The 17,425-nt window shown below is 38.1% G+C and overlaps 1 protein-coding gene across 2 annotated transcripts; it reads right to left on the bottom strand.

Moving 5' to 3' along the window:
* Window positions 1-2,906: 2,906 nt before the first annotated feature.
* On the bottom strand, window positions 2,907-7,945 carry LOC113321242. Of its 2 annotated transcripts, XM_026569153.1 has the most exons (8): window positions 7,443-7,945; window positions 7,138-7,343; window positions 6,856-6,998; window positions 5,901-6,348; window positions 5,623-5,796; window positions 3,975-5,498; window positions 3,600-3,881; window positions 2,907-3,481 (listed from the first exon to the last, which is right to left on the bottom strand). In XM_026569153.1, exons 1-8 carry the CDS (start codon window positions 7,666-7,668, stop codon window positions 3,302-3,304), a joined length of 3,183 nt encoding a protein of 1,060 aa, XP_026424938.1. In that variant the 5' UTR covers window positions 7,669-7,945; the 3' UTR covers window positions 2,907-3,301. The 2 variants fall into 2 exon arrangements, with proteins under 2 accessions (XP_026424938.1, XP_026424932.1); XM_026569147.1 differs by having other exon boundaries at window positions 3,600-5,498.
* Window positions 7,946-17,425: the final 9,480 nt, after the last annotated feature.

Genomic DNA, 17,425 nt, shown 5'->3' with positions numbered 1-17,425 from the left:
TTGGACATCTAGGGTAATCGTCGGCCTACAAACACCATTTACCAAAGTTCGATACTTGCCCCTGTATCGAACTTTGAAGCATCGTCCAGCTTTACTTCCTTATCTTCATCTTCGGTTTTGTATCATTGTGGAACCAATGGGTTTGAACATTCAAGGTTCAGAAACCTGCGTAGAAGAGAAATATATAATCGTTCGTCGGGAGATCCTACTTCGAAGATTACTCATTCGAAGATTACTGCAAATTCTCTTGGTCCTTTCTATCTTGGTTTTCTAGCTGGCAACTTCGGGGATCATCATTCTAGCAAGACTTTGGATTGTCATGTGAAGACTTTGGCTCATCGTCTTCGGAGATCTTCGTAGTCGGATCTTTGCAGAATTGTGCATCGTAGGAGTGGATAATTGGAGATGCCTCACCGGAACAGAGATTGCAGCTCTGCCATCGTGGGGTCATCATCGTCGTGACAGTCGTAGGAGATCATCATTATCGGTCTGAAAAATATATCTTCGGTTTGGCTGATAAAAACTATCATTAATGTCAACAGATTTTGCCCCAAATGGCAGTCATCTTGTAACAAGTCATAATGAGGCTTTATGTTATCATAATATTTGTATATCGTGTAGAATGTAGGTTAACCCATCGGACATCAGACTTGACATCTTCATGCCATCGTCGACGTCAGATGGGTTAAACTCTTTTAGCCTTGTCGACGTCAAACGTGGCATTTTCATGCCATCGGTCGCCGACAATAGCTTTTAACTGAGTTTAAGCTAAGCTCTTTTATTTGCTCTTTGAGTTATACTGTGACTTGAGTTATCGTCACAAGGCTTATCTTCATAAGCACGGGACTGGAGCTATCATCGTAACTTTGGATCGAAGTATTATCTTCTTAGCTCCTTTGTTGGGATGTTGGTACAAAGTACAAACCATCATTTACTCGAAAAATCCTCGTTGGAGTCTCATCCCTCTGTTTGGCACCATCATCGTCCTACTCCTTTGCACTATCAGTATGGTCGTTGCAAGGCTATACATCTTCGTCTTTAATATCAGTCCTGGGACTTTATATCAATGTACGTACGTCTTTGGGGCACCCCCACCGGATTTTGAATCATCGTTGTAAGGCTTTGTCTCATCGTTAGCCTTTGGATATTTGAAATAATGTAAAAATGCATTGACATGCTGAAGAAACCCTCATCATAAATCATGTAAAAATACATCCTCACATGAAAATACATCATCATATGATATTTCACATGATTTATGATATACATCGAGGAAGGATGTATCATGTGAAAATACATGTGAAAAGAACGACCATGTCATCTTCCTGCCATCGTTGACGTCACACTTGAGTTATACCATCTTAAGCTGGAGCAGCATCATCGGCTTGCATATGATTATTTGCATGAGGACCGGAGCTATCATCGGGTTTGCACTTCGGTTTGAGTCACCGTTTTTGGACATAAGACAATGGGTTTACTTGGAGCATCGGCATTACTTTGTACAACCCTCGTCGTCGGACCTGAGCTTTGTCCCATCATTGTTGGTCTTTGGCATTAGGTATCTATTCACGTTAAATAGCATGTAAGTCGGGTAGCCCTGTACTGCGGGTCACTTGTTCGTCGTTGGACCAAAGCAACAGCGTCAGTACTTTGATTCTAGCAGCATCAGCGGGTTGAGAATCAGGATTGTATCACTGTCGTTGGCTTTTGTACTTCGAGTGACCGATGAGTGTGAAGGAACGAAGGTAGTAATACTACCCAGTTATTACTCCTGTCTTCAGAGGTAGTGGGTTTCTTACTCCTCCTTCTCTCACCTCCTCCGAATGAGTGCAATTAACCATATCATGGCAGCAACATCGGTGGTATGTAGTAATGCTACCCCGCGTGGAAAGACTGTGTCATTATTAAGCAGCTGGGTTTACATCAGCCTGGCATCATCGGAATGAAGATCGAACCTGGATTGGAGAAAACGAAGGTACACCATCGGTGGAGTGGGGAACGAAGATAGTAATACTACCCAACTATTATTCCTCTCTCTTCAGAAGTAGTGGGTTTCTTACACCTCCGTCTTTACGATTTGAGCTGGCTATGCTGCTGTAGCGGCTCCACTGCCAGTTTTGATTGGTCCGAAGACATCATCGTCGCAGGTCTTCTTTAGCAGAGCTTTGGCGTCGAACTTTGCTCACCGCTGCATGGATTTGTATTGTCGACATCAGAATTTGACTCGTCCTCTGGGTGAACTTTGTACTTCATCGTCCACTTGGGTGAACTCTGTACTTCATCGTCATTGGCATGAGGATCTGATCAGTGACCGATGAGTGTAAGGGAACCAGAACCCTTCCCAGAAGAGTAGGAGGAGTTACTGCTTCTTCACTCTTATCTTAACCCCTTTTGGATCATCTGAAAGTATTGAATGATCTGACTATACATCTTTTGAGCTACTGTAAAAAAGATTCCAAAATCTTCATGGCTGCTAACAGGGTTACCAATTTGTTTAGGATGTACTAAATATAATATCAATGAAAAACAAACCATCTCATAATTATAAATTGGTACACCCCCAAATAAAACTGCACCCCCTGTTAGCAATTTTAAGAATATTTGTGGGGTACCCTTATTCATATAAGACGGTGTTTTCTTTTTTCCTTCTGGATGGGTACTCTGTCGACTCAAGCAGATTAAGCATGTGAAGCAACTATGCTGAATATGGTAAAAGCCTATATAGACTTAGCTGACAGCAGCATTCATATATGAACAGTGGAGTCAGAGAGGATGAATTAAGGTGTGACGCATTTTAACTTGTTGTGATGATTGATTTTACATCTTCTTCAAGAAAAAATCTAGACCTTATCTCAATGTACATACATTATACTTGCCGCGATTATGAGTATCTCAGTAAAAATGTGTTTAGCTGATAATAATCCATTTCGTAGAATCAAATACTGTTTTATACATGTATACCTATCAATGTGCATATATGACAACCACAAATGCCATAATCTGCATCTGAGTTGAAGATATGTAATTACTCGGTTCTCTACAAAAAGACTCCTTTACATAGACTTACAAAATTTGGGACAGCAGTGTATACAAAAAATGAGATCTGACCCTTTTCCAAGCAACTAAAAGCCTATTATCCTAACATAGTAGTTAATCACATGACTATTAACTATTGTGGCATTATAAATGCAGTTCAAAATTTCATAGATACTAAGAACATGTCTCAAATATGGTAGAGGACTTCAAGTTAAGGGACCTATATACCTTGATGTCATCCAGTGGCACAGCAGCCCTGGTAGCTTCACAGCATTTTGGACCTAAAACACTCGGCTAACAAGGCATTCATGAGGAATATGCTATGATTTGTGTGCACTGCTTTCCTTGTCTGAGCTAATGCAGTATCATTATTATGATGAAGCTTTCTATACTTTGTATTAGCGTCTTGCACCTCCTTGTCATAATCAGATTTCATCCGCATTTTCTACACACACGCAAAAAAAGAAAACAGCGTAAGTAAACATAATGCGTTTGAAGTAACTGATTTACTGGAGTTTACCAAGTAGAATAATCACTAGTGAAAAGGTACTGTATGCACTAACCAATTCTTCGTGCAATTTCACAACTTCCTCCCGCTCTTTGCCAAGTATTGCCAATTCAAATTCAAAAGGGTCATCCTGAGGCAGAGTCTGAGGAGGAATCGAAGGAGCAATTTGCGAAGGATGAATCTTGCGGTCTGGAACAACTCCCAAGCTTCTGAAATCTGACACACGCGTAACACTTCCACGTACACGTCTGTTTACAACCACAGGTTGCTGAAGCACTGTATCTTGCAAAGCATTATTGTAAGAAGGCACTGCGGAATGCACTTCAGTTGTAGCTGCCTGTGTTAGAAATTCAGCCTGTTGGGTGGCGTTATGTCCTAAATGGATGCCATGGTCCAAATGTTTATTAGGCTGCTCTTTATTGATGCTTACCTGTTCATTTGAAGAAGGGTCATGACGGAGCAGAGACTGAGAAGTCCAAGAAGAAGTCATCTGAGCACTTTGCTGAGAATGATTAATGGAACCTGGAACACCACCCATGCTTCTGGAATCTGATACACGTGTACCCTTTCCACATAGAGATGTGTCAGCTGACATAATAGGCAGTTGAAGAGTCGCTTCCAGTGGCGCAATAACATCATGAGAAGGTAACTCAGCATGCTTTTTGGTTCCTGGTTGTTGCCTTGGACACTCAGCTTGTTGAGAAGTGATATGCACATTATCTAGCTGTATATCAGGCTGTGAAGCTGACCTTAAAGCTGGGTTACTTATTAGCACAACCGGGTCCTTGACAGGGGGTTTAGGGCAAGGAGGCTCAGACTGAATGCCATTGTCTAGCTGTATGTCAGGTTGTGAAGCTGACCCTGAAGCTGATTTATTTACTACGGGTTTCGGACATGGAGGCTCAGAGGGAGGTGGAAGAACCGGTTGACATCTATGATGGCTTTCTCTGACCTCGACTTCCATACTAGCTGCAGGCACATTAGATATCTTATTAGCTTTATGATAACGAGAAGCGCCAACTGGAACAGAAGGCAGAAATTGAGAGCAATCAACAACTGGAGTTTCAGATTCTCCTGCAGCACTGGTATCGGTGAGAACCTTCCTTCTCTTCTTCATGACATCATCACTTTCAAAATTCTCATTTTCCAATGAGCCTTGAAAATATTGAACTCGTTTACGGATCCTCTGAGGTGAGGATGCAGCAGGCAAATATCTCCACCTCGGGGTCTTCCTATTCAGTAATTTTGTCCAAAAGGCATGAGAAGGATCCCTGTAACCCGACTGCATCTCCAGCTCACCAGGTAAAGAAATATCTCTAGAATATGTCCCTCCAGTTTGATTAACTTTCACAACAACTGAGGAATTACTTGTACTAGGTTTTCCAGCATCCTGAGGCGGCAGAGCAAATAATTCTGCCATAAAATGCTTAGAAGAAAAGCTAGAACCAGAGGATGAGGAGGAACCATGGAACTCAGTCAACTCTTTGAATAAATAAGAAGCACCCCATCTAAGCAACTGATGAATTGTGGAATGGTTTAAATTCTGTGCATCGATAGACACACCTTGCTTAGCATGAATGAGAACCATTTCTTCCAAGGTACAGAACGAGTATAAACGGAACAGTTTTAACTGCTTGTGCTGTGAGTCAATAGTGATCTTCTGCAGAAGTTTCAAATCATTGTATGGGTTCAAATCGCTGTCATATAGAATCACAATATCAACTGATGATAGCTTAATGCTCGAGTGGCAAGCACGGCGATCTAGTAAAAACACAATTCTCCCTTTATCCTTGTCACTGAACCTGTTCATGGCAGCTTGCTTGATTTTTGAAAATTGCGAATCTGGCATGATCAATCCACAATCAACACGTTCGTAGGAGTCTTCACCGCATCTCTGACGCACAACATCATCCAGGACGTCCCCCAAAGAGATTCCACTAGAGCCAACAGTTGACTGCCACATCAAAGACATTAGAATGAGAACAAATACAGGTATAACTCGGATAACATGATCAGTATGCACAATAAGAACAAAGCAAGAGTCAGTTCGTATTAATCATTTTCTATGAATCCTGTACCTGAAAAATGATTAGTACTCTTAAGCCCTGATTTTTGGTCTCTGAAAGGATCGTATCAAGTAGTTGTAGCTTGCCACTTGCTTTTATTCCAACATTCAGAAACTCGGCTTCTAACAGACCATTCATGAGTGTTTTCTGCAAACAAGGATTCACAAAATATGGATGGTTGCAACACTGCAAAAACATATCCCACATAAGAAACCATGATGTAGTCAGGTAAGGAAGCTAATATCCCACATAACGAACCAAGCACACACAGCTACAGAAGTAGGTCTCACCTTCCTGGCAGAAATAAGAACATCACGAAGGGCCTCCACAGTTTCAGCTTTTGAGCATGAACGAAGTAATATCGAATTAGAAAGGAGGATGTCACAATACTGCTCAAGCTGCACATAGGAAAGCTTGGCAGGAACCCAGTATTCGACAAACTTGGAAACTGACGCACCAATACGTACAGGCTTCTTCTTATGTTTCTCAGCACTGCCATTAGATTCATTTTTACTGCATAAACTATTTTTAGCTGTATCCATACTTTCAGAATCTGCCAATTCCACTTTTACGGCATCCAAATTGAATTCTACTGCTCCAGGAAAAGAAAGAACACCTGACTCGATACTCTTCTTAGCACAACTGAAACAATACCAATCACTAGGGGGCACGTCCTTCAGGGGCGGATCAACACATTTGAGATGACAGTTCTTTTTGCAACCCTTGCTGTTGCATCCCCTGCAATTTAACATGAAAAAAAGAATTCAAGTCATGCGGGACTTAAGTTACCCTACTAGGCTACTACAATGGACCATCAGTTATTCAGGAATTGCTTGAACAATCCCAGATGAATTTGTTTTTGGTAAAAATGCCTAAATCATACCTATAACCAGATTGAACAACACAGCAGTGAATACTTCAACTCTATTAATATGAAGTCAACTATTTATCAACTTACGGCTAAAAGGGACAGGAGGAAAGAAAACAAAATCAATGTAATTGATGCAGCATCTTGGTGCAGCTGAAGTTTAGACTTGAGAGCTATTTGGAAACCAAATATCTTAATCGAATTTAGACTTTAGAGCATTTCGCTAATAAAATTTCTTAATCAAATTCCTGTTTTCCTTCCTTGCTTTTGCAAGTTTTACCTTCAATTGCTAATGAGAAGTGACTGACTTCACAATTCAGTATTCAATGCCACGAAAAATAAATCAACCAAACATGAATAAAGCAACATTCACTCACAAGAGCTTTCCAGTACTTCCACCAAGCTTGCAGATGACACAAACATTATCATCAGCCGCATACCTCGGCTGTACAACCTTGCAACAATTTTCACTGATTCCCCCTGCTCCTCCACGAACCTTGACATTAAGGTTCCCTCCATCCTAATGCAAAGTCAATAAAAGTAAAACCCAAGAATGTAATTAGAACCATTTCATAGTCTAATACACATAATCAACTAAAAGTAGACCACAAAAACGGCAACCAACATGCCGCTAGGTAGAATAAATAGTACACAATTACCTCTTCTAGTTCCACAGGAACTGTATCCTCTGCTTTAATCTCTCCCTCTTTAGACCGCTCAACACCCTTAAGCTTATTTTCAGTGCAATGACCACCAATATGCTCAGTTTCCATGGACCTACTACTACCATTTCCTAGTTTGCCCTTAACCCCTTGAGCCAAATCCACTTTCAGACCCTCTATCAGCTTCTTCTTCTTCTTCTTATCTAACAAAATCAATCAATAGAAACAAAATTGAAATTACCCTGATAAACTTGAACAACAAGAACAAAATAAATAATCAAAATACACAGAATAGAACTTACCTGATTTCTCATCCTCCTCCACCCTTGCTTGTTTCTTAAGTAGAATTGATCTGTACTTAGCAGCACTCAATTTCTTAGCCGCCTTCAGGCCACCATTATTGGAACACGGTGACCCCCTCTGCTTCTCCTCCTGCTCCTCTTCATTTTTGCTGTCTAAAAAACTAGAAGAACCCTTCTGAGAAGAGGAGGAGGAGTTTTTAGAATTTGATAAACTAGAACCAGACATTTTTTTCTTAACAGGTTAGGCATAACCCGGGATTTTGTTTTTGCGATGAAGACACAATCGGCTATCACTGTCTCCGGTAGAGTTAAGAAATGAAGAGAATCCCCCGTCCCAACTCCTCCCTGCTTTTATTTCACCTGGGGTTGAGGCGGTGGTGGGAGGGATAAAGCTGCTGAATTGCTCAGCGGCGTGTGCGTAACTGTTGGGATTCTGTGAGATGGTGAGACGGCGATGTTGGAAGATACAAAGCAGTTTCCTTATAGTACGGTCTGTTCAGATATTCTGTACATGGGTAGTTGAGAACATTGATGAGGCTACTCCAAAAGGCGGGGAATCAATAATAATAACGAGGGGAATTATTGGGCTCAAAAATAATTACCACTGCTTCTCGACATTTTTGTTTTTAACCCTATGAAATTACTGTATATCTTTTGACTTTTAGCAATAAATGAGTTTTCGATACTCCCGAAAATCCTTGTCAAGAAAATGACCAGCCACATCTTTATGACAAGGATTTTTGATTAAATATAAAAAGTCCTAAAAGTTAGGTTTGCTTATTGAATGGCCAATTTAATAATGTGATGTTTGGATATTAAAAATAAACTATTTTGTTTCACGAGAAAAGTTTAAATTTGGATTTTTAAAAATCGTATTGAAATTTTCTACCCAAACTGATTTCTTGTTTTTGAATTTATAGTAGTCAAAAAATTACTTCTTGATGCACATCCAAATGTGCTATAAGAGATCTCAGATCAAAACGATAAGATAATGGTGAACCAAGTATTTGTTGATATGAATTACAGGGCCGTAGCAAACTATTTGGATGCCTAGGGGCAAATTTTTAAGGGTAAATATATTAAATACCCTTAGCTTTGACACCCAACAAATATACCCTTATACAACAATATAAATACCCCTATCATTTAAATACCTTATCCATTAAAAAATAGATTACTTTAATACTCTCACTTACAATATTATTTTCCATTTAAAAATCTTATCCATTAAAAAATAGATTTTTCTATTATTTCACATCCACCAACAGCACCATTTCACCACCACCAACAGCACCTCCGCCACCACCACTCCACCACCACTTACTAAATACAACCACCAATAATATTCCACCGCCGGCACACACTACCACCATTGTTGTTGTTGCCGCCACCGCCGCCATCAATATTAGGTGTCAACAACTGAAGTTGTTCCAAAAAATAAAAAGTTCAAAAATATTTGTCAAATTTGGTTGGTGATTCCATTTTTCTATTGTTGATACACAAACATTGGTTGTTGACTCCCTAAACTAAGGTCAATTTCTATTGTTGATTACACAAATATTTGTTGTTGACTCCTTAACTAAGATCAATTTCTATTGATGATACACAAATATTGGTTGTTGATTCCATTTTTCTATTGTTGATACACAAACATTGGTTGTTGACTCCCTAAACTAAGGTCAACTTCTATTGTTGACACACAAACATTTGTTGTTGACTCCTTACACTAAGATCAATTTCTATTGTTGACACACAAATATTGGTTGTTGATTCAATTTTTCTATTATTGATACACAAACATTGGTTGTTGACTCCCTAAACTAAGGTCAACTTCTATTGTTGATACACAAACATTTGTTGTTGACTCCTTACACTAAGATCAATTTCTATTGTTGATACACAAATATTGGTTGTTGACTACCATTTCTATTGTTGATACACAAACATTGGTTGTTGACTCCCTAAAATAAGGTCAATTTCTATTGTTGATACACAAATATTTGGTGTTGACTCCTTACACTAAGATCAATTTTTATTGTTGATACACAAATATTTGTTGTTGATGGAGTAGTATTCAGCAACTTGTCGTCCAACCTCACCACCACCACCACCAGCAGCGTACAACATTTCTAACACCACAAACAACCAGAATCACCATTATCTTCATGACCAAATTTAGTTCATCATTCCAACCAGAACCAACACAATCTCCATCATCAAAATTCATCGTTCTAACCTCACCAGCATCACCAACACCACCAGCACACAAAATATCCACCAACACCATAATAACCATAACCACCACTATCTTCAAGACTGCTTTTATTTCATCATTCAAACCTGAACCAACACAATCTTCATGACTGATTTTGTCTACATACTACCACCACCAGCAGAAACTCAAACTAGAGAAAGAAGATAATCAATTGATAGATTGAAATACATACCTCCTTCATCGCCGTCGCCACCACCATCATTGTAGATATGGTATCTTCCTTCATCACCACCACCATCACCACCATCATCTTCTTCTAATAAAACACAGATTTGATATCCTCCTTCACCACCGCCACGACCTCCACCTCTATTATTATCGTCATCAACAACAACTGACGCAGTGTTTCCAGATCTGAAACTAGAATCGATTCTTAAGGTAGATTGTTCTTACCGATTTTGTAATAAAACAGTGGTGATAGCAGTGGTGGTGGCGATTTCTAAAAGAGAAATCTTCTTTCTTCGTTACATGAATCCTAAGCGCAAAAACATCGATCTCTCTTCTTCACCAACTGTTGTCACATGAAATTGCAGTGGTGGTGGCGATGGCTGAAAGATAATTTTCATATTTGAATTTGAATTTGTTTTTTTTTATTTATTTATTTCCACTGTATTCTCTATTCGTAGAGGTGGTATGTGGTGGTGGTGATGGCACTGGTGTTGGTTGTGATGGCGACGGAGATGGTGGTGGTAGAAATGGAGACGGTGGTGGAGAGTTTAGATTTAGATTTCTCTCTTCTCTGAATATTTGAAGAGACGGGCTTCACAAATAAAGAAGGAAGTTAAAGGAGGAAGGGAAAATGCGGAAAGAAGAAAAATGTTGATGGACCCCTGATGGGCCTGTAGTTGGAGAGGGGTATTTTTATTGTCTCATGAGGATATTTGTGAAGCCCGTCAGAATTGAGGGCATTTATATAATTCCCACTTTTTTTAATGTCATAGTGATAAAATACCGAGTAGAAAAACTCGCAGAAAAATGATCTTTGTAAGAATTGAACTTGGATTCTAGATACCATAAAAAAGAGATTTTCCATTGCATTGCAAGTAACTTCTAAGTAAGATATCAATTAGTTTTGAAGCATATATATATGCAAAAATCATCTATTTTAGGGACCCTAAGATTTTGGGGTCCTGGGTCATCGCCTAGCTCGCCTATGATCAGCGACGACCCTGATGAAATACTCTGGTGGTCCCTACAATCCGAATCTGAATTGCTGAAATAAGAAAAAAATCAGCAAGGGATCACTAAATTTTGGAGAATCTACAATATCTAATTAATGGAGAGTCCACTTTGAAACCTCTCCTCAAAAAACACATATGGATAAATTGATACAATAAAAATCTTCGATAACATGCATGTCGTAACCTAGCAATTACAGTACACCACTCAGTACGTTATAGGAATTGGAGTACTATCCATACTTTGAAATAAAAGAATTTCGAAAAATTGTTGAAAGTAAAAAGTATGATTTTTGCTTTTAGTTGTCATATTATTTTTGATGCAACCACATAAAAATATACATGGTATTCATTGTTCATTGTCAATAATCACCAACTAGAAATGTTGCTAGTCATTTATCATGTAAAATTTGCCAGGCAACTTGAATTTACAGGTTTTGGGAAACTTTTCTACTTCATGATTTCAAAAAAAAAAAGAAAAGAAAAAACAACAACCTTCTTTTATATGTTAAAAGAGCTTTCATTGTGTTGTAATGGCTACCGTTGAAGGTGCCCCTCCCCTAAAATAAGAAGGTTCACTTAGGTGTGACCCGTCCGGGTCTAATGATTCTTTTAAACTTGGCAATTACCATCATTATCTAAAAAAATAATTAAATTTGTTTGTTTTCTTTTTCTTTCCTAATATCATACCTTATTGTGTGATAGTGAGCTTTGTATTCAAGGTTGTTTGTTTGTTGTCACTATCTATCTATGTACTACAAACAAAGGAAGTATGTTTTCCATTATCACATTATAAACTTAATAAACTTACTGGATGAGAATATATGGACAACGTTATATGGACACTATTTTAAAAGATTTGCACCAATTTTTCTTGATAGTCCAAACGATAATGAGTTTGAAGATAATATTTTAATGACGGTTTCCTCTTATGAAACTATAGATTCCTACAAAAAATGAGCACAATCTGAAATACCAAACCTCACCATTTACCAATTTTAATTTCAAACATTAATTTTTAACGGTTGATTTTCTAAGTCGTAGATGATGGTGTTATGTGTTGCAGATTATGTTCATTTTTTTGTAGGATTGTCGAATTTCATAAGAAGAACGCATCTCCAAAGTATTGTCTTGAAATTCTTTGTCTTTTGGATTGTAAAGATAAATTGGTGCAAATCTTGTGACACAACGTTCATATTAGATCAGAAATTAAATTTCAAAATAACTTTTAACAATTAAAAAAAAATACATATTTTGCTTCTACTTGTCAACCATGCTATCTGTATAATTTATAATGTCGTCACAACGTATAATCATACAATGGCAATCACTGCTCACCAACATCCACATTCACCACAACTACTATGTATTACCACCATTACTCTTGATCGCTATTGGCTATTAATTTGACTAGTCAATTGATCATGCCAAGGGCTAAAGCATAAGCCAACTTACATTATTTTGTTTATCTAACTTTACATTCACTGTTTCCATCGTTTTTCTTTTTCATGGTAAAATTCATGTTGTGTAGTAGTTGGCTTTCATTTAAGATTGTTTATTACGTGTCACTATCTTTATCCAAATGATGTAAAAATGGTCCTACTAGCACATGATAAAACTAGTTTTAAATTAATTAATAAGTTTTCCCTGTAAAGTTGACAATGACACCCTTTTCTTACATATTAAGAATTCTTATTGTGATTTACAGGTAGCTTCGCATTTAAAGTTGCTTGTTTTATCATGCGCTGGTGGGAAGATAAGTCCTACCAGCACATGATAAAAGTTGATTTGAATGAGTAATATATTTTTCTTTGGAGTAATTCTATACACACATACTAAGACATCCACACAAAAACTACCTCTTCACATGGGGCGGGTCCCATCTTTTTGGGATTTAGCAGGGGGGCCATATATTTTAGGGCCTCACCCAAAAAAAATCTGTGAGAGGATGGTTTCCGTATTGTTTACTAATGCGGTCCGTGAAGAATTTTTGTTTTCTTTGATAAATTTGATCTTTATCATCAATTTTTTCTTTAAAAAATTAGGATTGTTTATTATTTATCACTAACTCTATCCAAATGGGGGAAAAGGGTTCGCTAGATTCCTACTTTCTAGTAGTTGGTTGTCCATGTAAGGTTGCTTATTGTTACTTGATGGTTGTCACTGTCCCCATCCAACTAAGGAAGAGGTCCCAGTAGCACATGATAAAACTTATTTTAAATTATTGATTTATCTTTAATAAAGTTGATAATGATTGCCATTATCTTGATTATTAAATGAGGTTAGGTAGTAGTTGTATTTGCACATGTCACCTCTATCCAAATAAGGAAGATAGGTCTCACTAGCACATGATACATCATGAAATCAATGAATAAATAAAACTTTTTTTTTGGATAAAAATTGATAATGATTTCCACTATCTAAATTAAATTATATTTATAGTCTTTTCATTAAAAATATTGTGTCTCAATGGTGTGTTTTGAAAATGTATTTCAACAACTACTTACAATTGCTAACAACCAGAGAAGTGCTACATTGACCGACAAAACAATCCGATGAATCATCCCGACACGGGATCGTGTGTTAGTTGGGTAGCGGTTCTAGCATCTAGGGTATAAAAGGTAAAAGTTGGACCCGATTTCTCTGTCTTGCGGGATAATCGTCGGGATTTTCTGTCGATATCTTAAGCATTTCCGTAACAACCATAAGTTCTAATTTATGAGAATGCACCCTAGCCATCAGATATTACTGATCACCAGGGTTGTCTTAGGCATTGGGGGAGGTGGTCTACCGTCCTTGGCCCAAATTTTGGAGGGCACCAAAATAGATGAAGAACAACCCACTGTAGTTTATTGTATATCACTAGTTAATAGTTAAACAAAGAATGTAGAAAGGCCTTTCAAATAAGTGTTAGATTTTCATGCAAAGGGTTGATTTCCAATTTTCCTTGGGACAATTTAATTCACTAGCACTAGTTCTTTTATTACCTGTTAACTAGCTCATTTTGGGACGTCATAATTGTTTAACTCTTTAATCTCTACATAAGGTGTTTTAGGGCTGTTTGTTAATAACTAAACCTTTCAATATGTATGAAACGAAGACCCAATAAACCCTTTTCGCCATTGATATATCAAGGTTGGTAAACAAAGAGCGCCAAACAATCAAAACTCTGAAAACGGGAGACTTTATTCAGAATAATAATGAGACGATCGGAGATGAAAGGCTAACGACAAAACAAGGCGAGATGTAGGGGTGAGCATGGACCGGTATGGACCGGTTTTCACTGCATCCACATCCAATCCAATTCTCTACGGATTTCAAATTCGGCATTCGCATCCAATCCACATCCAACGGATTTGCATCAAATGAATGCACGGATGAACGAATTGGGTGCGGATAATCCAATGGACTTGTGTTAGTTAAAATTTATAATGAAAAACTAAAGCCAATATAGATGATTTCTTATAGAACCTACACATTTTATATATGTATATTAATATAGAAGTGTCACGGACAACACTCAAAGCAAACACTTTAAAAATTCCAAAATTATCCATATATTTTCTAAGAATTATATAAATATCCATAATCTAATAGGTATGGAAGTCCAACGGATTTTCAAGGTTGCATCCGGGTCCAACCCGTAATCCGTTGGATTTCAAAAATCTAATCCGCGTCCAACCCATTAGCGACGATCCAGACATCCATCCGCACAAATACGGTTAGTCCCGGTTGAATCCGCGGATGACGGATAAAATGCTCACTCCTAAGTCGAGATGGGATTAAAAGAACGAAAGGTATTTTTAAGCCCATATATATTAAAAAAACGCCCATTTTTTAAAGTTGGGAATAAAATGATAGAGCAGATCTGGTGACGGGGGCGGAGCCAGCTAAGTGCAAGGATACGCGCTTGCACCCAGCCCACCTGGCTCCAAACACTAATTTAAGCCCGTTTTGAAAATTAATTTGATTTATAAACCTAATTTTACTTCTCTACACTCCTAAAAAGGATTTCTTTTACCCCAAAGCAAATTCTTACACCTCCAACATAGATATCTTGGCTCCGCCCGGCCTGGTGATCACTCATCGTATAAATCTTGGCTCCGCCCGGCCTAGTGATCACTCATCATACACTATGTTTTGCATCATACAGACCCTATGTTTTGCTTTTGCTTTTCTGTGGAGCTTCTTGAAATACAATGAAATATCTTAAGGGACCTCGTATCCAAGCAAGAACGATGAATACATGAAGCAGTAGTTTTTTTTTTTGTTGTTTTTTTTCTTTTTAAGCATGAAATTTACCAAAAAGTCTTAATAGACTAAGAAAAAACCGCTTAAAAGAAACCAAGCAAAAAAGCTCTCACAAACACCCGGCGCCCCTGCTGTTCTCCACGGGGCCAACGGGATCCATAAAAAAAAAACTACTGAGAGTTTTATAAAATTCGGTTTTTGCGTGGTTTATTATGTTGTCTGATTACAACCACTGAAAATTTATCAGATTAAACTGAAATTACACAGGATACTTAATACCCATGTAGTCAAGCAGTAGCTAGTTGTTTTGTGTGTATCATGGGATATAGGTCTTTAATTTATACGGAAATGATTTGTACACAGGTGCGGTGTGTGCACCGTGTGAGAGTAGAGCGGGTCCCATTCCTGCCCCACTCCGTATCTAATGTTGAGAGGTAATCCAGGACTGTCTGATCTTCACTCGGTGCACACTCGGTGAATCCAGAAAAGCGGAAATTTAAATGGTTAAGTGTCCCTACCAGCAACAATTTCATAGTACTGTACTAAACAATGTCAATTAAGGGCTAATACATGGATTTTTGAGCCTTCATTAACACAAATCAGAATAGAATTTTTTTAATACTCCATGAAAGTTAGTCCATTTTACATAATCCCCAAATTTAACCAACTAATAAATTAAAGACCAAAATTAGCTTTACCAAAACCCAATTTGGTTGTGTGATGCTGCAACTACTACTCCCATGGATCTGCTGCAGCGGATACTTTTCCTTTCTTCAATGTAGCTCCTCTCGGTAGACTTCACGGCTTCAATTTCTTCCTCTTCGGTCTTCCAAGTTGCTTTCATCTTCTTCAACTCTGATTCCAACTCGGAAATCTTAGTATCTGTGAAAGCTGCTTTAACTTGTTTGTCTCCCTTTGAAATAGTTTCCTCTATGTCCCGTCTAGCTGCCTGCTCTTGTGCTGAAAGTGCTCTTAACGTATCAAATCTTTCACATAGCTTAGCACAATCGTAACCTATTTGCTCCAGTTCCGATAGCGTTGCAATGTACTCCTCCTGTACCTCATCTCTTGATAACTCAGTAGGATTATTACCCAAGTTGACAAGTTTCTGTGCAATGTTGATGAAGGCTACATCCAACCCTACCTTGAGACCCTCAAGTATACCTTCACAGTTGTTATCTAGAGGCTTATAATGAGGATTCTGGGGGATTTATCTGAAGAGATCCTCTCTTGAACTTTTGTATTCATTGTTAAGGAAGACATCAGGTGTAGATCTATGATGATGACCGCCGGGCGATGACATTCTCACAGTTGATGAAGATGAAGGAGTTGTAGTAGTACTAGATTTTCTTTTGAGTGATCTATCACTGCAAGGAAGAATAGACATTTTAATGGAGTTTTTTTTTTCTTTCTGATTGATAGTGAGATTTGGTGTTGGGATTCAGATTTCAGAGTGAGTGGAGTTTTCATTTTGATAAAGAGTGGGTATTTGTTGTTAATGAGGACAAGACAACTCATTTGTTTCAGTTTCTGTGATTGTTTTGCTTTGCATGATGCAGTGAGTTAAAGGAATTTGCAGGTAGACGGGTCTTTTGTTTTTTGTGAGCGCAGGTACAACGGGTGGTTTGGTATTTCAGGAAGACAAAAATCATCAAATGCTATGGATGATGATGATGGATTGAGTTCTGTTTGGCTAACTAGGAAGTGGGTCATTCTTTCGTATTTATATTCCTTTGTTGAAGTACACCTGCATGTGGATAACGAAGAGACTAGACAGTGTTACAGGTCATATTGGGAGGAGAGATTGATTCAGGGTTGATGTGAGTGAAGACAAGGAATACAGATATCTAAATTCAATGAATTACATTTATATAACCTTTTGATTTAATAGCGCTAGTTGTCTGTTGGTACAAAGTAAAGCCCCATTATGGCTCAACTTTTTGGCATTCACCATTTATAACGTTATGTGATTCGCATTTCCGGCATGGGCAAAGCCGATCTCAGGGCCAACCGTCTAGAACTTTCTTACGAGCATCACATACAGAGTAGAGACTATGCTTATGTTTTGCTATTGCTTTACCAACTTTCCCATAAGCAACTTATTGAAAGAAAACGCATAAAAGCACAAGAATGAGACATATATGAGGCACAATAAGCTATCTAGTTCTGTATATTACCGGAATTCTTTGATGAACATTCGTGCACACAGGAAATGTAAAGAGATGATTAAAACAGATTAATAATTTACGATTAAATGATCATGAACATTGTTGGTTGCA

This window comes from Papaver somniferum, chromosome 1 (genome assembly GCF_003573695.1).
Source record: "Papaver somniferum cultivar HN1 chromosome 1, ASM357369v1, whole genome shotgun sequence".
Lineage (NCBI taxonomy): Eukaryota > Viridiplantae > Streptophyta > Magnoliopsida > Ranunculales > Papaveraceae > Papaver > Papaver somniferum.
Note: the sequence above shows the minus strand (reverse complement) of the source record. Positions and strands in the feature narration are given on the sequence as shown.